This window comes from Phoca vitulina, unplaced genomic scaffold (assembly GCF_004348235.1).
Source record: "Phoca vitulina isolate PV1807 unplaced genomic scaffold, GSC_HSeal_1.0 scaffold13, whole genome shotgun sequence".
In the NCBI taxonomy this organism is placed as follows: Eukaryota; Metazoa; Chordata; class Mammalia; order Carnivora; family Phocidae; genus Phoca; species Phoca vitulina.
Genome location: NW_022589716.1, coordinates 8,186,284 through 8,212,413, shown reverse-complemented (window position 1 = coordinate 8,212,413; position 26,130 = coordinate 8,186,284). Strand labels below are relative to the sequence as shown.

Sequence of the window (26,130 nt, the reverse complement as noted above, 5' to 3'; positions counted from 1 at the left end):
CTACCTCAAAGTAAGAAAACGGGACCACCCACAAAAGCTGTGACGTTCTAGCTTTGAGAATAAGCTCCCTCCCTGACTATATGCCAAACACGGAGCCCAAGCACTCAGCTCAGTCAGACTGGCAACATGGATCCCCCATCACCACATCCAGCCTCAGACACACTTCCTGTCCTCGTCAAGATAAGGACAAGGATGGGATGACCCCATTTACCATTCAGAATGGTAAACTCTGCAACACCCCTCAGCAGTTCCTGAGCAGCTGAGGTGAGGGGCAGAAAGTGAGTGGAGTGCCACGGAGGGGGACAGGGGCCTCCTCAGTCCCTGCCCCTCTCAGCAGAGCAGTTAACAGCCCGACACTGCATGCTGGAATAGTCTGGAAACTGGAGACACACAAGTGCTCACACTCACTTTGCTCTTTAGAAAATGGAAGTGGAAAAGCTGACTCCGTTATGACTGAGTTTCCATGAAGAATTTTAAAACACTCTTGAACTTAAGAATCTGAACATGCTTGGGGTAAGGAAAATAGCATAAAATACTATTTATAAATGACTTTTAACACACTTATCTCACCACCAGGCCTGACTAGCTCAGACATGCTCAGCACACCTGGTCACCTGAGAATAAAGAGACAGAGACACTCATTTTTTAAGGTATTTCTTTTGTAAAGGAGCCAGATTTGGCAACTAGACTGAAAATCTTCCAAAATTCTGTACAAATGTGTAATATACAAATATACACAAGGCTTTTGCCAAGAAAAGACAGCACAACAAATGACAGAGGCGGCTCTGGTGTCACATAACCACCTAGGGCATCTCAACACCCCCTAGGAGTGAGGGGCTGACAGACCACGACATGGGCTACACACGTAAAACACACTACATTACACTATGTACACTGAAGTATAAAAGACCCACTGTCCCCCCTGGCCAGCTCACAAGCCCTCTGGCAGGAAGGAAGGCCATTCGCCAGACAGCCCATATAAGGAGAACTCCTTTAAGTGGGAGAACCTTGTAGAATGGAGTGGTTCGCCCTAGAAACTATTAACAGCACAAGGCATGCCCTTAAAGAGACAGGTGCTAAGAGTGAATTCAGGAGACGGACCCCTCCTTGTGCTCCGAGGAGCTCCTCGTCGTCTTTCCCTCCCTCCCTCCTTCTCTGAGCCTCACTCCATCTCAGTGAACCGAGCAAACATGGCCTTCCGGACAGCATCTTTGTAGGAATCCGCACCCGACAGTCCGTATGCACTGCCTTTGGCTCCCAGGCCAGCTCCTTTTAGCCGGACTTGAGCCTAGGGGAACAAAATTTCTGTCAGCAGCTGACAGGTAGGGTGTGGACTGCTCCAACTCCTGCTCGTCCAGGCAACTCCCAAACAGGACCACCCACCAGGGACAGGAGGGAGAAAGCTTGGGAGACCTGGAGTAGGTTTAAGGACTGAAGGAATAAAATGGGCTAAGGAAGATATGCAGAGAGACACACATCCCCCAACCCTGCCCCCCAGTGCCTGCTCGGCAAGCTTCTGTGCCAAGTAAGGGCTCCAAAGCACTCCACTGAAGCCTAGGAAGGTCTGGTAATTATGGGCACAGATCATAGCAGGACAGCCCGATGTCAGCAGAACTCGCTTGCACAAGACAAACATGTTCTGTCTATAACAGTCTGACCTAAGCTGTGTTGCCAGGTCAGAGAGGGATCGATCACTGGTGGTGCTCTGGTCTAGAAGGCCAGTGGGTGGGGACCTCGGATCCTGAGATTATATCTCAATCTGAGTGAACTCTGACCAACTAAACGATTTCTTATCATGCATAAAAATCCTACTAAATCAAAATTTATTTTATACATAACCAAGATCACTTAGAAAGAAATTAAAGCACAGTACACCTTTTAAAAAATCCAATCTAAGCTACATGGATCTGAGTCGGTGTTAAGTAAGGGACTGTTTCTAACAAAGGACACAGACATACACAGTTCTCAGAAGATGGCTTTTACCCAAAGATACCAAAAGACCAGAAAAATCAAGTAGGGTACCATCCCCAATCCTAACTGACATCTTAAAGGGGGGGTGACATAAGCAGAGGCTGCAGGGAGGGAGACTCCCATTGGGTGGGGGGCGCAGCCCAGAGGAGACTGCCCTGTGTGGTGACATCAACCCTCCCGTGGGCCCCAGGCCGTCTGGCTGCTTCCATCTCGTCTCCTCACTAAAATAAGCCTGCAAACCACTGAAGCCCAATCTTGCTGCTTACCTCGATGGGGGCTGTGATGCCTTGACACTTTCTTCCCAAACCCGAGCCTTCCCGCCAACCCATGGCCTGCAGCATCTTGTTGCCAATGTTACTGTGGTCAATGCCATCTTTGGTGGGCTGCTCGTAATTCCTGCCAGTGGCAAACACACAGTTACTAAAACCAGCCAGAGCCCCTGCTAACGGAGTGGAAAAGGTGCACAACACATACACAGTGCCAGCATCGAACTGCTTCTTGCGCTTGGGCTCCGGAGGTTCTGGAATGCCGTACTTCTCCCGCCTTTCTGCAGCTCGATCTCGGTATTTCATCTACATCGGAGAACAAACGAAGCTAGAGACACTCAAACTTGAATCTGCCACAGCCTGACGTACTCAGACTTCATGATTACCACCCTCAAGGACTTTCCCCATCTGCAGCTTGGCCTCTCAGAGTGGTCTGAAACACCAAACACCCTTGTTTCCCTCACTGCACTTAGTCCGATCCACTGCGTGTGGAACCCGGCGCAGAGCTACATCTGCAACAAGGAGTTTTATTTAATTAGCTGTCGCTGGTCAAGCACTTCGACAGGCCTGCTGGGCCGTCGGTGCAGCCCAGAGGAGGGCAGAGCTGCCGCTCCTCTCCCCACTGGGGACAGACGGCACCAAGGAGGCTTCCAGAGACCTGCCCATCAGTCCCTGGGGAGCTGGCACCATAAACAGTGGAAAAGAACAGGAAAGCAGAAGCCCTAACTAGAGACAGCCTGAACTACAAAATTCTCGTGGGCTGAGAAATTTCAAGTAACTCTGCCCACTGGTTCATTTCTAACCCATGGGCCTCTCTTTGCATTTTAAACCCGGCTGGCATCAACCTGCCTCATGAACTATCAAATGCTTGTCCATTATTGGCCTCACTTTTGCCGCCTTCACCCCAAACCTGCCCTGTCTACTGCTTCCTTCCCCATCACCTGCAGTTGTCTTATGCCCTGATGTCTCCTGGGCCTAATGGGAAGCCTCCCTCATCACAGGCCGAACGAGATCACTTTCTCCTTACTAAAACCCAGTGTCCTCAACAGCAAGTACTTGGCATGCAGGACCCGTGAGCAGTCTTCAGGATGCGCTTCTGTGCATCCTCACAGACTCAGTGCAGAGCTCACAACACACACAAAGCCCCTGGGTCCAGGCTACATGAGCCAAAATGGCCGGGTGACAAGTATGTGACAAATCCTACCTTGCCCCTGGGACCCAGAACTAAGTGCTACAAATAAAAGCTAAAGGCAGATACAAGACACTCCTTCCAGTGGCAGAGTGACCCTCAGTCACCTCTCTCTCCCTCAGCTCCAAGGCTTCCAACTCCTGCTCACTCAGCCGGGACCGTCGGTAGATATCCATGTTTTGCTGTACAAGAGATTTGACAGACACAGTAAGAATGCAGACCATCCTGATTTGGAATGTCTAGCTCTATCAGTATCTATTTACTCTAAGAGTCAAAGCCCAGTTCAATACAGCACGGCACGAAAGCCAGAGCCTGCTGTATATGGAGCCACCACGCTTCTTGCCACTCTTTGATCTGGAATAGACCATAGTAAGAACAGCCTTCTGAAAGGCGATCACTCCAGGCAGGGATCTGCTGAACCTTCACCACTGTCAGGGCACCCGTGTCGCCTCGCTCCCTCCCCTCCCTGCCTCAGATCAGCTCAGAGGAGCACGGCCACCTTGTGAAGGTCTGAGAGCTGCTGGTGCCGGACCAGGGCGTCTCTGTTGGGGAACTGGCGCCGGCAGAGCAGGCAGGCCATCTTCTTCCAGTCGGCCAGCTTCTCTTCCTCACTCTCAAGTCTCTCCACCAGCTCCTCTTCATTGTCACTGTCACCACTGTAAGCAGCAACCAGACCCCTCTGGGGACAAGAGGGTGGGTCACTGCACACATACAGTAGGAAGGAGCCATGACTACGTATCTGGGTAAAGTAACGTGTAATTCCAGACGTGCGAGAACCCTCACCCGTGCCATACTTGGACAGCGAACTGCGTTTCGTTCAACTGTGCGCAACAGTCAGGTCCTCAAGCGCGGGGCCTGCCAACCTCCTGGTACCAACCCTCCTGGGGCCCAGGAAAAGTTCCCGGATGGCTGTTTTCAAACTCCTCACCATGAATGAAAACCCCAAATAGAACAGATCAGAGTAATGGCCCACCTAGATCAGTATCTATCCAGTAAAACATGTTTTACTGTCTCAATCTTCTCTTTCCAGACCGTTAAAACACTCTATTTACAAATGCAATAAAACTCAACTGAGCTTAGGAATCCAGCTCTCCAGCTCTCACCCAGAAAACAAAGCCCTGGACATGGATTCCATGTGCAGGAACTGCTCTAAATACCCACGGACAGTGAGCACACCCAGTTTTAAGGAGGAATCACAGCCAAGATGAAGCTTAGATTCCCAGGGAGACCAAAGCACACATACGGCCGTAAGACACCGGTGGTCCTGCCTTACCTTGAGAGGATTCTCCTCGTCTCCATTCCGCACCAGTTCTGGGATGAGCTGCTGCCTTTCGGCTAAGGCTCCCTGGGAAAGAGAGAATAACTCATAAGCCTCAAGTTTTACTTAAGTTCCCATCACGAAGTGCGGCCATTCATGCTACCGTTACCTTTTTCTCAAAGAGAGCAAAGCCAGCATCTGCTGCAGCGGACTCTCTCCTTTCTTCTTCCCTCAAGGAATTAACAGGTTGAAAGCTGTTCTTAAAATTTTCTTTCTGCTTGTTTAAACTCTTAGCCCAGCGTTCCATGTCTTTGGCGATCTAATGCCAAACAACCGTGAAAAACCCATTTAGATACATGACTTTAGAGAACAGTCTCCTGTGCCACAGTAAGCAGCCATTAAGAGTCTCACCTCAATCACACGCTCTGCAACAAAACCCCCTTCGCCCTTACTTCTACCTACAAATATTTTCACGAGATGTTACTGCATAAGATCAAAGTCATTAACGAATACTGCTCGAAAGCCTGTGAATATTCTAGGATATTCTTCCCTCTAAGTATGAATACAGGCAGCCGACAAACAACGTATGGTAGCATTAAAAAATTACAAAATGCTCTGCGAACTTAATGTAAATAAGATGTGTGGCCCAGTTTTAAAAAAATCCAAATAAAGCTGACACATGTCCCAACAACAACGGAAAAAAGGCGAATCCCCCAGAGAGAACTGAGTCCCCTGGCTGGGTCATGGGGTCATGGTCTCACCTGCTGAGCTGTTTTGCTCTTGGGTTTCTCCTTCTTTTCCTTCCCCTCTTTTGCAGGAGGTAGGCCCGTCTGCTGGTGGGAGCTGGACTCTGCAGCTGGCACGTACGTCTCCTTCTCTCCATCCCAGTAAAGGTACTGCTGGGTCAAGGAATTGTAGTAGTACTAGAAACAAAGCACAATTAATGCAGACTTCCTGCTTTGTCAAACCATTAAAGGAATATTTTGTTAAAAAGGTATGTCAATATTGTTTTGTCAAAAAAATTAAACATAAACAAAACATGTTGCAGACCAGTAGTATTTCCTGCCCAGAGAGAAACTACTGTACGTGTTGGTATGGTAAGGATGAAGAACCAGCCAGTGAAGAGGTATGAAACTTCTTGGGCAAAGGTCGAATATGGTTTCTAAAGAGTGTAGTTCCATTAATCTAATCCCTGGGCCTGGAGGGCACCCAAAGAGCTATGCGTCTGACTCCTTTCCACAGACAGACCATTTTATACAAACCAGGTGGCCAGAAGAAGTGGTTTCATTTTTTTTTTTTTTTAAGATTTTTATTTATTATTATTTTTAGTAATTTCTACACCCAGCATGGGGCTTGAACTCACAACCCTGAGATCAAGAGTCCATGCCCCACCAGCTGGGCCAGCCAGGCGCCCCCTGTTCAGGAGGAGCTTTTAATTACACATCCTCCATGACAACCAGTTAATAGTTCATCATCGGGTTCAACCATCCAGAACCCTTTGGACACCCAGGTAAGCAAACATAGGGTTGTAAAGAGCCAGCTCAGGAGCCTGAAAGGTGGTAAGTGAAGGAACTAGATCTGACGTATGTAGGAAGAATTGCAATGGTGGATAGGTAGCACCCATCTCTCCTCTTCTTTATTCCCTAGTCATTCGCTCTACCTGCTCAGCAGGGACCCAGGAGAGATGGTCTGTTACGTCTCTTCTGGGGAAGGTGGCATGGATCAGACAGAAGAGTCATAACTGCTATGGTCACTAAGAACTGCTTGGGTAATGGTGGTCAGACTTCACAAGCAAGAGAAGTAGAACCAAGCAAGGCTTAGCTTGCTCAGGTGGGTCCCTCACTGCTTCACACCTCACTCTCAGAAACCACAAGCTCTCAATGCCAAGTTCCTGTTAAAAGCACTTATTTTACTATTCTATATATACAGATCCTAGTCATAAGTAATTGCTTATTTATGGAGTGTTAAAACTGCCTTTCCCCTTTAAAATAATATACCACTACCCAAAATTAAACATCACCCAGAGATCTGCTAATTTCTACCCTCAAGAATACATTAGGATGCTAAGTAAAAGAGGCTGGACACAAGAGGTCACATGTTATCTGATTCCATTTACATGAAATGCTTTTAGAAGAGGCAAATTTGTAGAGACAGAAAGCAAATAGTGGTTGCTGGGGTAAGGAGGGACTAAGGAGTGACTGCTAATGGGTACAGGGTTTCTTTTTGGGGTGATGAAAACGTTTTGGATTACAAACAAATAAATAAATAGCAAAGGGTATGGGGCTGCCTCAGTTGGTAGAGCATGATCTTGATCTCAGGGCTGTAAGTTCAAGCCCCAGGTTGGATGTAGAAATTACTTAAAAATAAAATCTAGGGGCGCCTGGGTGGCATAGTCAGTTAAGCGTCCAACTCTTGGTTTTGGCTCAGGTCTGATTTTGGGGTCATGGGATTGAGCCCCATGTCTGACTCCACGCTCAGTGGGGAGTCTGCTTGGGTTTCTCTCTCCCTCTCCCTTTGCCCCTACCCAGTGTGTGTGCATGCTCGAGCGTGCCCTCTCTCTCACTGAAGTTTTTTTTTTTTTTTAAAGATTTTATTTATTTATTTGAGATAGAGAGCACAAGTGGGGGGTGGAGGGCAGAGGGAGAGGGAGAAGCAGGCGGGAGCCCGACATGGGGCTCGATCCCAGGACCCCAGGAGCATGACCTGAGCTGAAGGCAGACGCTCAACTGACTAAGCCACCTAGGCGCCCCCAAAATAAATATATCTTAAAAAAAAAAAAAAAATCTTAAGGGGGCGCCTGGGTGGCTCAGTTGGTTAGGCATCTGACTCTTGATCTCAGCTCAGGTCTTGATCTCAGGGTCATGAGTTTAAGCCCTGTGCTGGGCTCCACTTTGGGCGTGGAGCCTACCTAAAAAAAAAAAAAAAAAAAAAAACCCACATACCTAAAAACAAACAAACAAGCAAGGAAACAGTGAATTTTATCTCAATTAAAAAAAAAATACACAGGAAGAGAAACCACATTTTCAAACTTCTATCTTTACATAAACACTAACAGCCACCTATAAATTTTAACTTGACAAAATAATCCATGGTACTGTAAATCAGACTAGAGGTTACTAAAGAGGGCGGGTACTGACCAGCAAGGGGCATGAAGGAACTTTCAGCATGCCAGGAATGTTCTCTCATCTCAGTGCTGATATACATGTGTATATGTGTAAACATTCAAAGAAATGTACACTTCAACTTTGTGTATTTTTCTGTATGTACATTGTACCTCAAAACATTTTTAACCTTTAAATTAAAAATTAAAATCCTAAAGTAGAAATTACATCTTGGTGAGTCTGAAGAACTTAAAACTAATCTGGGCCACTCCCTCCTTTGCAGGAGATACTTCAAGTCATGCCTCATAAATGGATTAAGTGAAACAAAGATATTTCTAGTGAAACTGGGGAGGAAAACAGTGTATGCACCTGTGAGTTGGGGTCATAGTACAGCCCTGTCGTCGGATCGTAGTAATATCCTGACGATTCGTCATACTGGTAAGTGGACGTGTCGGGCACTGCTGCAAAAACAAAAACCAGCACACAGTCATTCCCGGTAAGAAGCGAGCGTTCCTTCAACCTCTAAGCCACTGAGATGCGGCAGGCCTTAATGGTTGTCTTCTCTCATATCCCCAAGTGTCCCTCTGGCACCCACAAAGGGAGAGGAACTCTTACTAGACACAGACAACAACTAGGACCTTCCAACTGTCAACAGCCCCATGAGGTTTGGCTTACCATATTTGGTACCAGGAACTACACCAGTGGGGGAAGCGGCTGGGGCCTGTGTACTTGTGCTAGTGCTAGGCTGTGCTTCCTCAGTCTGGAAAGAACAGCAGCTTCAATATAATTTCAACTGTAAAGCCTCTAAAGAGAACTAAATCACTGCAATCATCCAGGTGGAAGGGCTCCCCTGACAGACACACTGTAAGCAATGATCTAAGGCAATCCTTGAACAAAACACATGCTGACAACTTTCTTCCTAAAGGTCAAGTCGAGGCATGCAGAAAGCATACACCCTGTTTGGAATCTTATGTTTTAAATACATACCCCGAATTATTATCTAATACTACATGACAGAGAGAAGTAACGTTGGAATGTCTGTGTATTATTCAATCCTGGCTCACATAGCAGGAAAGGATAATACTTGGACAGCAAAACAAAATTTCCCCCACAGTCACCAGTTCTGTATTTAGGACGACAGGATTACCGGAGAGCTGGGTGGATTGGAGGTCTGATTATACAGCTGGGGACTCTGGGACACTACGGCCGCTGAGGTGGTGGTCACTGCTGTGCCTGATGATAAACACAGGGGGTTAGCAAGGGCCAAGGCGCTGAACTCCAAGCCAAACATCTTTATCTGTAATGCCCAAACTAGCCTTCTGTCTTTGTATATGTCAGGTCTTTTTTTGTTTGTTTAAAGGTTTATTTATTTTTAGAGGGAGAGAGCAGTGGGGAGGGGCGGAGAAAGAGGGAGAGAGAGTTTCGAGCAGATTCCGTGCTGAGCATGGAGCCCGAAGCAGGGCTCGATTTCATGAGACCAAGATCATAACCTGAGCCAAAACGAAGAGTCAGCCACTAAACTGACCACGCCACCCAGGCGCCCCATGGATGGGTCAGTCCTTAATAACCTAATTCCTACTAAACATCCTGGAACCTGTAACATTATCATTTTTATAATCCTACTAGAATGCTACACACAAAGTTAAATATTCTGCATGATTGTAAGAAGAAGGAAGAGAAGAATCCATAACTGGTCTGGGGTTCAGAAAAGATTTAACTATAAGGCTTTTATAATTCTAGAACAAAAACTAAAGCAAAGACTTCTTACAATGACCCTTCTGACTGATGTCTGGGCACCAGACTGATGTCTGGGCACCAGACCACATCCTCTGCTCCCATGAACCTATGTGGGCTCCCATGATTCCAAACATAGCCAGGGGAGATAACAAAGTTGAATTCTAAGAATGAACACTCATCACAACAGTCTCTAAGAAGCTGTTATCCATTCCTGATCTTGCCCAGAACCTTAGGCACACGGTGACAACCCTGAATGTGCACCCTCTGCCCCCGCCCTGCAGGGAAACGGACACGTCCTATCTCCTTAACCACAGCTGCTTAAAAAAAGCTAAAACAGAGATGAAGTTTACTACCTGATGCAGATGATGCATCAGATTCCAATCCTCCAGCTTGTTGCTGATAAAACTGTTGGTAATCCTGTGAGTACTGAAGAAAAGTCCACTGTTAAAGCTGCTATTCTCAGACATGCTCTGGAGAGTAGTTGGATGCTGGTTAATCTACCTACCTGAGCGTACTGGGCATAGCCATCTTGGCCCGGCTGCAGGTAACTGTAGTCAACACCGCCTCCTTCACCGCTCTGAGACTACAAAATGTCCAAAGAAGAGGACACACAGGTGAGGTTAGTGGACATCAAGGAAAGAAGGCAGGAATACTCCCTAAAACTGCCCCTGGAGAGCTCCTAAGACACAGCGGAAAGATCACTTCTGTGACTTTGGGCACCAACACACTATGAAAAAAAAAACCCCTCCACCTTACCTGGGTGGATGACCACTGAGCAGCAGCGATGGCTGTGCTAGCCACAGAGAAGGCGCTGACCCGGTTACCATCTGGCAGGACCAAGTCTCTGAAACCACAAAAACCTAAGCATGTGGCTCTCTCTCAGTATGCTCCCCATCTGTACCCCCCACTGCCAAGGAAGAGCAATTCACTCTAGCCTTTGTTGGGAGCCCTCAAATGCTAGCAAGGCCTCATTGCAGAGCAGGGAGGGGTCTCCATGGGCAAATTCCTTAGTGGGCAAATGTCTCTGTAGTATCACTGTTTACTCTGTATCCTGCCATCTAGTAAGGTGTCTGTTGGATGAGTAATGATACTACAAACAGGAAATTTAAATCTCTAGACTGAAGCTCACTCTATAGGAAGCTATAAGCATGCTGTTCTGGAAAGAATTATTTCAAGATAGGTTTGCACTATCCTGAAGCGGTTTGCACAGCACATATTCTCAACCCATCTGCCACGTGTGCCTTTGTCCTGCTCTGAAGTTTTCTGGCAACTGTTTTTTCAGGATGGGGGGAATACACTGTAAGAGAAGAAAGACAACGGTCTCCCTCCCGACCTTGGCAACCAGGGAGGATTGTGTCTCAGTGCTGAGAACACGGGCTTAGGGTACAGTCAGCAAAGCAGCTCTGCACAAGTGTGCAAGTACAGCAGTTTGAAATAAGGACAATAAAGCCACTCACTTTCTGGCACTTTTTGCAAAATCAACCCCAATAGTTTTGCCGTCAATTTTCAAAGGCGGATGGAGACTCTGTAATATCTGAAGCAGCTGAGAGGCATCCTGAAGGAGAATGTCAAGAAAGAATTTTGTCATGTAATTAAAAATCTCCCCCTACAACCTACCCCATTCAAAGAAGTACAGCTTTCTATTAAAAAAAGCAAAAACAAAAAAACACACACAGTAATTATTGTCTGTGCATATGAAACCTTGAAGAAATAAAAAAAATAGCCCTCTTTCCTCCAGCACATGAAGGTATCCCATATCATTAAAGGAGTAAATGCTAAACCAATCTAAAACAAAGCAAGAAGGAAAAATTAAGCTGTGGCTCAAACTTCACTTCTGCCAATTATCTACAGGTATACACATTATTTTTACCACTTATCATATGCAGCCTTGAACTTTGGGCTCCAGGAGCCTTACACATAGTATTACAATTAGATGAACCACATTTGCCTCGCACAGCCCAGTTTCTTTTAAAAGGAAAGATTCGGCGAGCACCTCACCATTGCAGAAGACAGCTGCACAAACGCGAAGCCTCTGTTCTGCTGGGTCTGTTTATCTTTTATGAGGCGAATGTTATTGACAGCTAAGGACGCGTAGGGAGACAGCGCTGTCATGATGGAATCCACCACAGTGTGCGGGGCTATGTTTCGAAGTATGATTGCTGGTGAAAGAGACAAATGACATATATGTGCATTCCCACCACCAGTGCTTTCCAAGGCAGGCTCAAGGACAAACACATAAATCCATTTTGGGAGATTGCCAGTATATTTTGCACTTTGACATGGAGAAGACTCTAAAACCAATCTTTTATGGGACAAACTTGAAGCCATCGCTGTTCATTAAAAAAGGGTAAGAGAACAAAAACTTCCAACTAAGGTCAACTTCTACCACAAAGGCCAAAAGAGCATAGTGGGACTTACTATCACAGTAGTAATCCACAGACTGAACAGATTCTGTGGTTCCAGGGGGCACTTCCTGTTCAGAGTCTACAAGGGAAGGAGACAGGGAGACTCAGTAACTGAAGACAAACAAAAAATAAACCAGTGTACTTTTAGTAAAGAAATATATTCAAACCCCAAAGTTTTAATTATAAGTAAACGTAGCAGTCATTTTTTCCTTTTTAAACCATCTGTGGCTATAATAAAACATGATTAGTTTTGACATGATAAATGTGGAATGCAAAAATTAGGCCGGTGGAGGACTGAGAGTACCTCAGTACTAAAGAAAAGCAGATGCAGAACGCAAACCAGGTGAGCTGGCTTAATTTTGGAAAATAAAAGAACTCTCTGCACCCACAATCATCAGAAGCATCTACCCAACGTAAGGTAAGAAAATTTAAGGAGAATATATGAATTACTTGTTGAAATGCCCTATAATCTATACTTTTCCTCAGGTTCGCAGACATTTCAATCAGTCAGGTTTTTAATGCTTATTCCAAACAGCTGAGTTTGGGCTTACCAAACTTGTCCGCTCCACATCGGAAGCATTTTAGTCTTTTCCTGAAATTGTTAAGGCAGCACTGGAAGAAAAAAAGTTTTCTCTGTAATTATTTCTCACAGTAGGCCAGGCTTACTAGTAATGAAGTGGGTTAGAGCAATAGGGCCATGGACAAGTCCCAGTAAGCAAATAAAAAAGCAGAGAGTGATATCATGTAACCAAGACAAAGGGGCATTCACCTAAAAATTTAAAATGTTTCACTGTGAAATCTTCCAAGAAAAACAAATCTTGACAGATTTTTTTTTTTTTTTTTTAAAGATTTTATTTATTTATTTGACAGAGAGAGGCACAGCGAGAGAGGGAACAAAGTGGGGGCAGCGGGAGAGGGAGAAGCAGGCTCCCCGCAGAGCGGGGAGCCCGATGTGGGACTCGATCCCAGGACCCTGGGATCATGACCTGAGCCGAAGGCAGACGCTTAACGACTGAGCCACCCAGGCGCCCCAAATCTTGACAGATTTTGAAGTATAATTCCATTTTTATCAAGTTGGGGGAAAGGTTCAGTTCACCCAAAAACCCTACAGCAAACCCTACAGTGGCAAAGTTCTTTTTCTTATATCAGAAGAGCACTCACTATATGGACCACTCTATATACACAAACACAATGTAAATGGAATACTGTCTAGTCCCCTATTAGACACGGGCCACATGCAAACAAATAATCCAAGTACTTTCAGAATGTCAATGGCAACACCCAAGCTCAAAATGGTGCATTGGTGGGGCACCTGGGTGGTTCAGTTGGTTAAGCGTCTCTCAGTTTCCGCTCAGGTCATGATCTCAGGGTTGTGGGATCAAGCCCTACGTCAGACTCACCACTCAGCAGGGAGTCTGCTTGAGATTCTGCCCCACGCGCCCAGCCCACCCACCACTCGCACACGTGCTCTCAAATAAATCAGTCGATCAATCTTAAAAAAAAAAAAGGTGCACTGGTGACAGGACCATAATGTTCTTCTTTTAATTTTTATTATTTTTTAAAGTAAGCTCTATGCTCAACATGGGGCTTGAACTCATGACCCTGAGATCAGGAGCTGAATGCTCTACCAACTCAGCCAGCCAGGTGCCCCGACAGGACTATAACCGATCTTTCATAACTTGAACAGGGTCAGAAGGATTTAGTTAATTTAATTAAGAGACTATGCCATAAGTTGACAAGAGACCTCTAGAAATCAAGTAAAGTGGAACAAACCTAAAATCCTAATTGAAACACTGAGCTTAGAACCTGGATCTTAATAAATAAAATTGCTAGTGTTCTAGGGACTCTATTATCTACACAGGAAAACCCAAAGAAAGTCACAAAGCATGAAAATTCCCCTATGATTAAAAAGCTGGTGATTGTATACTTTTTAGTTTCCTTGTTCAGACAGACAAAGTAAAAAACAACAAAAACCTGAAGGAGTTTTGCCTATTTGGTAAGAGTACATGCTTACCTTGTTACAAAGCCAATCTTCAAACTTAGGTCTGGGATTGCTATAATGCATCGCAATGTGCTTTCCTTGAATCACCAACTTTTTCTGTAAAAAAAGAAGTAATTAGTTATTCCCATTGTGAGGAACATGTGTCCATTTTCCCAGGGCAGAGCACACTTCGGAAAAATCAGTGCTCTGGAATTAAATGGACAACATACGGGGAGGACCAACCACCGCCACCTATACTCTGCCCATCCAATCCTTCAGATAGGCAGTAAGAGAATGGGATGCGGAGTAAAGGTAAACGGAGTCAGGGAGTGCTGAGAAAGCTGCCAAACTCTAACCGCTGACATGCACCAGGCCGTGTCTCCAGCAGAGACAGAAGTCCTAACATTCAGCATTGCCAGGCTGCCTGAGAGTGACAGTCTATTTCAAAAAGCAGAAGACACAACTCTCCCAGTTCTGAGATTGCCTCCTACTTTAGCCTCAGTATGGTGTCCTTGGGCTTCGCTTCACTTTTCCCCCAGTCCCCCGTCCTTATGCAAAGTAAAAGCTTTTCTATTTCCTCTTTCCCCAAACTCCTGCTTCAGGATGTGTCCTCTGGGGGACGAGGGGAGGGGAGCTCAGTTTTAAAGGGAATGTGGTTACAATTCTTTCTTTGGAGGGCCTATTCTGAATGCCATCGACTCTAAAGCAGCTAAATGAGATTTCTTCCTGCCAACTGAAACCATGTTTTATGTCCTAGGTGACAGATGTGTTTTTCCCTGAAATACATGGTACTCTCTTCAAGATGAGTAACCAGGAGGCCAATGAAGTTTCTTCAGGGGGGTCAGAAGAGTTTGTAAATGTATACACCACCTTACCCTTCAAGTCAAGCATGTGACTAAAAGGGATGCAACTTTAAAAGGTCAAAACTTCGAGCTCAATCAGTCTAGCCAAGAGTATACCCAGCACCTGCCCCCAAAGAGCCTTCATTTAACAGGAGCACCTTTTCTTTTGCTTTTTATGGGGCGGCAAAGGGGGGAGGGAGCGGGTGTTCTGACACTATCAGAACAGATTTAAGGAGGAGGTTAGATATCCAGATTTTTAAAAGGAGTCTAACCCCTCTAAATATACATACTGTTGAGCAATTTGGTTCTTGCAAATCCTGGAAGAGTTAAGACATGCTGTGAATGTTGTCTCTGCAATATCTAAAGGCAAGACTGCATGTCTGGCCAAGAGGAAAAGAGCTGAAGGGCCAGCCACTCACTGTGTTGTACAGAAACAAAAATGAAGCTGGGAGATATGTCAGAAGATCATCCCAGTAGGAGGGGTGTGTGCTGGGGGAGACTCCAAACTATCACTGAGTCCCTAATCCTATTGGCCTTTTATTTCTGGAGTGAATTTGAACTGTAATGAAATATTACACGTGAACTTAGCTTTGTATACATTAAAATTGTGGAGATTTTTAAATGTCTTGTGGGTTTTAATTTCCTTGGAGTTTTAAACTCCCAGGCAAGCCATTCTGATACAGCCACTGCATCAAAAGATGCTGTCACGTCAAGAAAGCAGACTCACATGAAGCCTGTGTGTAAGTTCTGAATTTACTAGGATGGTGTCCACAGTATGAAATGAATGAAGTTCTACTTCTGTAAGTTCAGGCTGTCATCTCTGGTTTAAGAAAATGAGAGGCTTAAAAATCTAACAAATCATTCAATCAAAATGATACCCTCATTAGTGAGTCTTTGTTATAAATAGCAATATATTACCAAAGAATATAACTTATTCATGGGTGATAAATCATAAAATGCTGCAGAAAAGCAACATAATGAGTTAAGCAAACCTCCCAGAACGCACTTGTTTAAGGCATTCAATACTGTCCTTTGGAGTTTTGGCAAAAAATGTTATTTAAGTGCCAAGTACTGAACGTCATCTTGACAAACTGTAGAACACTTCAGTTAATGCTACATCAAAGAGCCATCAATGATTTGCTTTGAACGGAATATAAAAGGCATTCTCAGGGAGATTAGGATGTTAATGCCACTTTAACTAGATCAGACAGCAGCAGGACACCAGCTCCCAGGCTAATCTCATCAGACTTATTGTTCATAAATTCCATGAGGTCCTTAAATAGTCCTTGAAGACCCACATGAGCACTTAGGCCTCCTGGAGGCTTGTGGTCTCCAAGCAGAAATAAGGAATAACTTCAAAATGCCTGTAGCAAACTTCTAGTGTGTTCTCTTCACTGTCAAATCGAGAGTTGGATATTTTAAGATTACTCTCAATGGACATAATGAATAGCAACATAATCGGTAGCGGAAAAGGGAACGTCAAGATGTTCTGATAATCACCAGACAGGTATTCAGTGATTAACAAAGCTCTGCCAGGCAGCCATGTTTAAAGGCAGAGCAAATTCTACAATGCAGTCCTTGCTGCTGTATTTATCCTAATACTATCAATTTTAATATATACAAAGCTTTTCTTTAAAAAAAAATCACTCCTTTGGAACAAACCACTCCTTCAACCTTTTTGTTTTTTGTTTTTAAATTGTACAGACTTGTTCCATTTTCATGAATATCTAGACTTGGTGAGTGAAGCAACCTGATTGGCTTCCATCCAGCTGGTAGCATCTTGCAAGTGATAAAACTCCACGAAGGCGAAACCACGGCTTACACCTAGAGACAGCATTCAGATATAGACGGGATACTCGTGTTAGTCAGTTCCTTTATAACAGGTGAATCTCTCTCCCACTGCTTCAACACTGCGTGACAAAGCCAATTGGGAAGCAGCTTTACAAATGTGACTTGACTTGGGGATCTTCTTGATACTTTGCCATGGCAAGGAACCAAGCCGCCTGAACTAAGTGCCACTCGATTTGATTCCACGCTTAAAAAGTAACCATGCAACCGACTACAAACAGTCAAACAAGGAGTTTATAAATCACTACTTACCGAAGGAAAAAAAAGTCCCTAAAAACAAAGTTTTTAAAAAGGTCCTCAGGTGCTCTCTAATATCGTTTTCAAAGAGTCACATTCCTTAGCCATGGCAAACCTTTCATTCTGAATTCATGTGCTTGAAGACTGGGGGAATCAGGATGGTCTTTAGGGGCTGAGGTGGGAATGGGGAAGAGAGCCAGAACAGCCGGAACTAAGCAAGCTCTCACCTGTTTTCCTCTTCATCAACCTCACGTCCGCAGGCTGAGGACCTTCAAAGGACTCCATCATTTCTCGAATCTGCAGAGTTTTACACATTTATAGTTAAAGCTTGAGCCATAAACTATTCCACATGAAAGAAAGTTCAAGGACCAGGAACTGCATCAACTGCTTAATCAGCCAAGTTTTTAACCTCTACCACCAAAATTAAATCATTCTAAAAACAGAATAAGGGGCGCCTGGGTGGCTCAGTAGGTTAAGCGGCTGCCTTTGGCTCAGGTCATGATCCCAGGGTGCTGGGATCGAACCCCGCATCGGGCTCCCTGTTCAGCGGGAAGCCTGCTTCTCCCTCTCCCTCTGCCTGCTGCTCCCCCTGCTTGTGCTGTCAAATAAATAAAAATAAAATCTTTAAAAAAAAATAAAAATAAAAACAATAAAAGAAAGAACACTTCTCATAGAAATGAATGTATTGTAACAGCCTCGAAAGCACTCTTTATATGCTGCCTGGGAATTTCTTTCAGGTGCAAGTATTTATGTTACAATGAACAGTCTTGCTGGGGTGCCTGGTGGCTCAGTCGGTTAAGCATCTGACTCGATTTCAGCTCAGGTCATGATCTCAGGGTTGTGAGATCAAGCCCCGTGTTGGGCTCCGCACTTGGCGGGGAGTCTGCTTGGGATTCTGTCTCCTTCTGCCCCTCCCTGCTGGGTGCACTCTCTCCCTTTCTAAAATAAATCTCAGGGCACCTGGGTGGCTTAGTTGGTTAAGCATCTGCCTTCGGCTCAGGTTATGATCTTGGGGTCCTGGGATGGAGTCCCGCATTGAGCTCCCTGCTCAGTGGAGTCTGCTTCTCCCTCTCCCTCTGCCCCCACCCCCAGCTCATGTGTGCTCTCTCTCAAATAAAATCTTTAAAATAAATAAATCTTAAAAAAAAAAAAAAGTCTTGCCCATGGCATGCTGTCCTATAAGCCTCTCTTAATCTCACCTCACTGTCCTTTGTTCTAAATGACCAGAAAGAAAATGAGATTTAGAAGAGGCAGAGGATGTGGCATTGTCCTCTGAAGTATATGATCAAGAATCAATAGCCAAAAAACAAGGAACTCTCTCAAACATTTTTTGCACAATTATCTTAAGAAAATAGTAATTTTCTTACATTTACACTAGTGCTGAAAATTAACAAAGCTCATAACATTCCTAGGCTCCTAATAAGTCAAAATAAACATCAACTGAGCCTAGAAGAATGAATTTGGGCTGGTAGGTTGTCATTTTTTTTAAATTTTATTGTTATGTTAATCACCATACATTACATCATCAGTTTTTGATGTAGTGTTCCATGATTCATTGTTTTTTTAAAGCTTTTATTTATTTATTTGAGAGAGAGAGAGGGAGAAGCAGACTCCCTGCTAAGCAGAGAGCCCAACGTGGGGCTCGATCCCAGGACCCTGGGATCATGACCTGAGCCAAAGGTAGACGCTTAACTGACTGAGCCACCCAGGCACCCCTGGTAGGTTTGTTACTGATGTTAGACCAAGCCCTTACTGCAAAAGGCAATGAAATACACTAGTCTCTTAATCATGCCAGGCAGAAATACTCCCAGGAAAAAAGGAAAAACAGGGCAAACTTTGTGAAATAAATTCTTAGTGGTCCCCAACTTTCCATAATTACGTGCAAAGGCTACAGGATTATATACTATTGATCCTCATTATTTGTGGATTCCGTATTTGCAAATTTGTCCACTCACTAAAATTTGTAACTCCCAATCAATACTTGTGGTGCTTCCAAGTCATCTGCGGACATGTGCAGAGGAGAGAGAGATTTGAGTCGCTTGATGCACATGTCCCAGGCCGAGGCAATTCTTTGCCTTGTTTCAGCTTCCATAATGTAAAGAAGTGTCCTTTTCACAGTCTATTTAGTGCCAAGTTTTTCACATTTTCATACTTTTTGTTAGTGATTTCACTATTATTACTATTTTTTTTTAAGTAAGCTCTACATCCAACATGGGGTTTGGACTCCTGGCCCTGAGATCAAGAGTTGCATGCTCTACTGACTGAGCCAGCCAGGCGCCCCAGTGATTTCTCTATTTAACATGGCTCTCCAAGTGTAGCACAGGGAGGCTGTGATGTCCCTCAGAGAGAAAATACACATTGTTGGATAAGCTTCATTCAGGCATGAGTTAGTGTTGTTGCATGTGAGTTCAAGGTTATTGAATCAACAATATATATTAAATAAGGTATCTCTAAACCACAATGCACCTAAAACAAGGTTATGTGTTGATCTGTTGATGAAAATGGTTGTGACCAGAGGCTCACAGGAACCTAACTTTGTATTTTCCCTAGGAGTGATGGTTCAGTATTCAGTATTCTATCTGTAGTCACTTTACAGACCATAACAACCACCAATAAAAAGAACTGACTATGTCTATTTTTTCCACGAGTAGAAGTTCTACACTGAGCCAGACCCCATCATGTGACTTAGGTCCATGCTTAGTAACATAGTAACTGAAAAGTTAGTCATCAGAGTAACTAAAGACAATTACTATAAAAGTGGTGGTAACAGTAACACATATAGTAACATAGTAACTAAAGATACTCTAAGAGTTCACATATCAGTGGGAGGGCTAAACTAAAAAACGCAAGCAATGAGTATGATAAACTGAAGTTCAGGAGATTAAATACTATAATTTTAAAATGTTTTAAAGACTTCAACATGTGAATTTGCTAAGAATACTGCACAATTTGGGAACCTCAGAAATTCTGCTTTGAAAACCAGCCTTCTTATGGTAGGCACTTCTATTTCCCTGAAGAAGCCTGAAATACAAAAGCATTAAATCTTGTTTCATTGCCAGCAGGGAGGCCCCCCAAACTCAGTGAGGGCACTGCTTCCCCATGCCACTCACTTCCTCGGCAGACTCCCAGGGCCATAGGCCAGCAGACTACTCAAGGGAGCAACCTTCTTAACAAGGAAACTTTCCTGAATTGACTCCTCCTGTAGGAATTCCTGCATCTCCTACTCCACATGCCCACTGCCGCCCCTACCTGCGCTCAGCTCTGCCTTCCCTGCCCTCCCACTACCATTCTTTCCCTCCAACATTCTAACCTGCACAACTCTTGCTACCAGACAAAGCCCTAAGTAACTTCTTTTATACTTATCTGGACTTTCAATGATTCTAGCACCTGGCCTCAAAAACACCTTCCCACCCGCCTCTCTCCTGCCAAAAGCCTTTAAATTCAACCGAATGAACCTGATTGAAAGGCCTTGTCTACATTCAGAATCTTTCTACTCCCAAGTTTGCTTGTGTGATCCTACTGCCTGGAGGGCCAGTCTACCACACCTTTCCCCTAGTTCTCCACCAGACCCAAACTTTTAGATCCCTTAAGAATCAGCTCAACTAAGATCTCCCTGGAACCCTTCTTTACCCTACACTAGTAAAAACCTCCCTTAAAGAAGCTTCCAGAGACAGTCCTTTTTTTTTTTTTTTTTTGAAGTAATCTATTCCCAACATGGGGTTTGAACTTACAACCCCAAGATCAAGAGTCGCATGCTCTACCAACTGAGCCAGCCAGGTGCCACCGCCGCCCCGCCCCCCACCTTTCCCAGAGACATTCTGCAGAACCTCTTTCAACATCAATCTGCCTTGTAGATCAGGAAAGGCCTCACATGATGGAGACTTCAAGCAGAAAAAGGCACACTGGTAGGATGAAAAACATGTCCAAAGTAGCTACAGGGGAGGCAGGTGGTGGATGTGGCTGGAAGAAATGGGTGAGGGCCAGAGAAGAGACTGCCACTGGAAATCAGGTAGTGCCCAGTATACCAAGCCCCTAGCTGGCCAGTCTGAGGAGTGGGGAGCCAGGGAATGGCCTTCCTTTTTGACAGGCTTCTCAGGTTTCAAATGGATAGCATACATTTCATCAAATCAAAGGGTAGCCAGACCATGAAGAAAGTGTTTTTACTGATACATCCTCACCAAATAAGTAACCAGTTCAATAAAAATGTACTGATTACCTTCTATGGGCTACTGAAGGAACAAGACCTGCTCCCTGTAGTTAAGGAATTTCTGAAAACTCAACTCTGTGTTGAACTTCAAAGCCTAAATATAAATGGTAATTTACCTCTGAACCAAGCTGAAAAGAACTCCACCCTAAAGACAGAAATATATTTCACTGGCTGAGATGTTAACTTGAGATAAAACAATAGCATGAGAAAACAGCAGAAGCCCCAAATCTGCTGGGCTGGACTGCTTGTTAGAACTGCTGTTTCCCCTTACATCGCTCTCCGTGATGGTGATGGGAAGGCCGCGCAACATGATGGTCTTACTCTCCCTCTCATCACTGATGTCATGTCTGTAGTCATGCTCGCCATAGTCACCATCTGAATGGTAGCCGTCTTCGGATCGGTCACTGTTCCTTCTTTCACGTTCTCTCTGATTTACAATAAACAAAATTACAATTAAAACAATGCTGGGTTTATACCCTTTGATCCAGGCCCTCTATTCCTAGGAATTTATCTTTAGGAACAACAGAGAGGGTATGGGAACTCCATGATGATGTTCACTGTACTGTTTCTAAACTGGGGGGGGGGGGGGGGGGGGGGGGGGGGGAGGAGGAGAAAGAAGGGCCATTTAGTTCAGGAAGAATGGTTTCACAACCCACGGTACAGTATTCACTACCACACAATGAAATACCACTACCTGTTACAATATGAAGATTACATGCACGGAAAATGAAAAAAAACCTGCAAAATTACATGGGCAGCGCAATTACTTCTAAACAAAGCTACGTTTACATATAGAAAGGAATGAGAAGGGGCGCCTGGGTGGCTCAGTCGTTAAGCGTCTACCTTCGGCTCGGGTCATGATCCCGGGGTCCTGGGATCGAGCCCCGCATTGGGCTCCCTGCTCAGCAGGGAGCCTGCTTCTCCCTCTCCCTCTACCACTCTGCCTACTTGTGCTCTCTGTCAAATAAATAAATAAAATCTTAAAAAAAAAAAAAAAGAAAGGAATGAGAAAAAACTATGCTGACTGAAACTACAACTTTTAGAAGCAGCAGCCGAGGCACAGGGCTGGTATATTATTATGCTCCAATTGCCTCATCTTTAAAATGGGAAGACACCTACCATAAGGGATTAATTAAGTTCATGTAAGTCAGGTGCTCAAATGAGTGCCTGGTGTATGGTGAGCCCTATGTAAACCCTGGCCAGTATTTCTACTACCACAGGCTCAGTTTGTCTTTGAGGATTAGAGTCACCTCAACAAATTTCAGAATAACAGAGGGTTTGAATATAATACTCAAGAGGAGAGTTCCACACTTGATATACTTATTACATTTCCAGAATCTTAGAGGCTTTGTGCATGCAATTCATAATTCTAACTACACCATACCAGCTGCTGACCACTCACCTCTGGGCTGTCATAATCTCGGTAGTCGTCATATCTGTCGCCCCTCCGATCATCACTAGATCTTTTGTAATCTGAGTCCCTCCGCCTGCTTCTGGATTCACGCTCATCCCGATCATCCCTGTCTATGATGGAACCGTACCTTCCACTACGCTCTGTTCTACTCACTCTGCCAGGGAAAATAATTTTCATTTACTCTAAAGTACATCACATTTTATACCTTTAGAAAACACGGTTGAAAATACCCCCCTCCCCCCTACAGCTCAGTGTATAAGATATCCAAATAGTTTAACATATCCCTTAAAATTTATCCCCAAACTCCAGTTTATAAAAACAAACACTAGGAAAACATCTACATCCCTTAAGGCAAAGATAATTTTCAGGAAATCATGCTAAATTTGATAATATGGTTATCACATGTTTGGGTTTAATACTTTTTTTTCAAAAAAGGTCAGGTTGTCCAAGTTCATCCTGTATATTCCAAAGCCTGTAGTCTACACATATCACCCTTTTTATCCCTGATTCAGATCTTAGTGATCAAAAATAGGAAGAAAGCAATTTTTAGCATTTCACCCAATTTCAAAGGAGAGTGTGTTCTGACTCATCTACTCTCAAGGGTATCACACTACTGGGAAATGGACCAACAACCTGGATGAGTTAAATTAATTTTTTTTCTTCATCAGACAGTTAACCAAGTTCATTTGTTAGACATAACCAGCACCAGCAGAGAATATTATTTCCTATAACATCTGGTTTATTTTTGGTTACTGGATAGCACTGGGCCTCACAGGAAAATCTAGTAATGAGAGGCTTAAACCCACCTGACTACAGATACAGTTCTTTCACAAATTGTTTACCAGGTTCATAAAACTACTGTGTAAGGACAAGACAAAGGAAAGGCTTAGAAGGGCCTCATTTACAGTACACAAATTTAACAAAAAGACACCAATGAAACAAGTAGTCTAGGACTACTTCATAATGCGAAGTATGAGGAAGAAACCCTAAAAGGGTAAATGCTAATTTAATAAGTTATTTGGAACCACAGATGCTAACACAGCACTAAAACAATCACATCACACGACACGAACATCTCCTGAGTCTCTCTGGGCCATCAATTTGATCTATCACTGGGACGAGACTCGATATTAAGTAGGAAGGTGGCTGAAAAAGGTCGTGTATGTAAATCAAATAGTCTGAGTGGAAGAATCCATAGATCACATGGTAGCCAAATGCTCTCATCTTAATTCTCCACTAATTCTTTAGTAACTTTTCATTTATTTTTCATGTAACCCACAGTCCATCCAAAGCTTCTATAAATCTGGATCATCTTGCCACAGAGGGAACAATGACAAGAACTAGCATTCACTGACTGCTTGCTATAGCCAGCTACTGTGTAAAGTGGCAGACTTGTATGATATCTCCTGGTTTCTGCACAGGCTGTTTTCCACACTGGGAACCCTCAGTGACCCACTCCCTCCTCTGCCTGGTTCTTACTTACCTTAGAGAACATTTTCTCCAGGAAGCTTTCCTAGATGTTTCCAAGAAAACACATGCTTCCTATGCGTTCTAACAGCACCCTCGACTTCTCTTACATAGCACAGTTCACACAGTACTTCACTTCTCTCACTAAACTGCATGCTTGTAAGAGCAAGGCTCATGAAGGCACTAACAACAATGTGTGGCACAAAATAGACACTCAAATATTTGATAAACAATTTTTTAAAAAATTTCAGTCCCCGATGAAATGCTGAAATCAAAGACATGTATAGTAGTAACTTACCGTTTGTCTGAACCCATTGTCCTACTGAAGATGTAGCACTCTGTTCCAAAAGGTTCAAATTTTGTTTTTTTCTAGGAAACAAAAGAGATTGGCTGCTGAAAATTTGAGAGATCACTTAAGTCAATCTTTCTGTAGGCTAGGACACTACTGAGGTTGGAATTTCATCAGACTATTAACAGTGATTATCCAAGGTGGGGGCAGGAAGGTGGGGGGATCAACTGTCAACATGAAAATCATTTGTTGAAATGAGCATAGCAGGAAGATGAAGCATACCTTAAAACATCAGATTCCCTATTCAATAACAAACTCATAAAAGGACGCAAGCAGAAGACTCCTTCCCTTCTCCTACTTTAGGATTACGAAGCAAAAAAGGGCAGAGATGCAATCAGCTCCCTGTGTTCTAATCAAAGCAACTCCGGTGGGGTAGTTGGCCGTTAAAACCTAATCAAAGCATCTTTACTAATACAAGGAGCAACATAAATTTCAAAATCTTCTAATGCAAAGTTTAAATCTTTTAGAAGCCGGGGATGCTGCCCTAATTGAAATCTACTCTATTTATAACGAAACGGCTGATCCTAAGCTATTTCAATGAGACAAGAGCAAACCTCGACACGACTTAGTTCCTCAGTAACAATAACCACCACTAACCCTTGAGGCTGCCAGCTGGGCCCTGCAGCGCCCCGGCGGTGATAAAACACACAGCTAGACCGCGTTCAATTCGTGGAGGTCTGAGAAACTAGTTTCAGCCGTCTCTGGCGCCTGTTCCAGAGTAGGCGCTCAACAAACATTTGCTGAATTAATAAATGGAAGAGAACCACCTGGGAGAAATAAGGCCCTGGGCAAAACCTCTAATGCCGCCCCTCGTCGCCCAGGCAGTGCCTGGACCCATCTCTGTGGGGTGTTGCGGCCGAGATGGCGGCGCCACAGCCTGCGCGACCGACTCGGGCGTCCGGCTTTCCCTTTCTGTCTGCAAACGCCCCTCCCGACCCCCAAGAGGCTCCCCCAGCCTGCAGATCAGCCTTCACCGAACAACCTCCCGGAGAGGGCGGATTCAGATGCAGCCGCGGGGCGATGGCGGCTAGAAACTGCCGGTCGCCCCTGAGGAGTACCCGAGGGACAGGCGACGGCTCCACGTTGAGTTGGGCTGGGGAGTCGGAGACGCGTCCCGGCAGAGGCACAGTCAAAAGCCCGAAAGAAGCGGGCCTCAGGTGGCGCGGGAGGACGCCCTCTGAAAGCTGACAGCGCAGGCGGCAAGGAGGGGCGCGGCCCGCCAATGCCTTGGGTAGCTACTCGAGAGATGCGGCTGGGGCTGATCGGCCGCCACCCGCGGCTGTCAGGGAGGCTGCACAAGGCCTGCCTCAAAAGCAAGAACCGCGGGTCGTTACGGGCGGCTGCCGCACTTACCCCCAGAAGAGACCAAAGTGGCAGAAGTAGCGGTTTTGTGCCCCAGATTATCCAACAGGGTACGGCCGCCTCACAAAATGGCGCCTCGGTCGACGGCCGTCTCCTACCCACAGCACCTCGCGCCTGTCCCCTCCCCCACGCCACCCGCCTCCCGAGGAGGCATCCAATCCTCGACGGTGTCTGGCTGCGCGAGGGCTGCTGGGAAGTGTGGTCGCTACGGCATCCTGTCACTCACTACGCCCAGTGTTAATTTCCTGCGTATTTCTTTTTTTTTTTTTCCCCCCAAAACCAAGGGCGAAGTTGCCAGTCTGCCATTTGCAGACCCTAAATAGAGCTCTTATCTTTATTGGTAATTCTTTGTCTTTGCTACTAAGGCTTTAGAGGGCACAGTTTGCTTTCACTAACACAATGTAGAACATCACGTTTAATCTGGTTTTAAGAGAAGTCACGTTAGTTGACTATTGTATTATTGGACTCATAGACTGTCGGGCCAGATGCTTTACAA

The 26,130-nt window shown here is 44.8% G+C and overlaps 1 protein-coding gene across 1 annotated transcript; it reads right to left on the bottom strand.

Annotated features, from left to right (window-relative positions):
- Positions 1-638: 638 nt before the first annotated feature.
- Positions 639-25,746, bottom strand: RBM5 (RNA binding motif protein 5). Its single transcript, XM_032411321.1, has 25 exons — positions 25,626-25,746; positions 24,222-24,292; positions 22,445-22,610; positions 21,314-21,469; positions 17,063-17,132; positions 16,501-16,574; positions 13,942-14,025; positions 12,479-12,539; positions 11,941-12,006; positions 11,521-11,681; positions 10,980-11,077; positions 10,279-10,366; positions 10,028-10,105; positions 9,876-9,948; positions 8,933-9,018; positions 8,461-8,545; positions 8,155-8,246; positions 5,446-5,607; positions 4,854-5,003; positions 4,700-4,771; positions 3,926-4,105; positions 3,534-3,608; positions 2,446-2,543; positions 2,238-2,367; positions 639-1,288 (listed from the first exon to the last, which is right to left on the bottom strand). The coding sequence occupies exons 2-25, from the start codon at positions 24,236-24,238 to the stop codon at positions 1,163-1,165; spliced, it is 2,448 nt and encodes an 815-aa protein (XP_032267212.1). The 5' UTR covers positions 24,239-24,292; positions 25,626-25,746; the 3' UTR covers positions 639-1,162.
- Between the last annotated feature and the right edge of the window lie 384 nt (positions 25,747-26,130).

Coding starts and splice junctions, on each gene's coding strand:
- RBM5 (XM_032411321.1), bottom strand. Junction 11,682..11,940: donor TGTGGATTACTACTGTGATA/GTAAGTCCCACT, acceptor CTCTTTCACCAG/CAATCATACTTCGAAACATA. Junction 9,019..9,875: donor TGATGCATCATCTGCATCAG/GTAGTAAACTTC, acceptor GTTTATCATCAG/GCACAGCAGTGACCACCACC.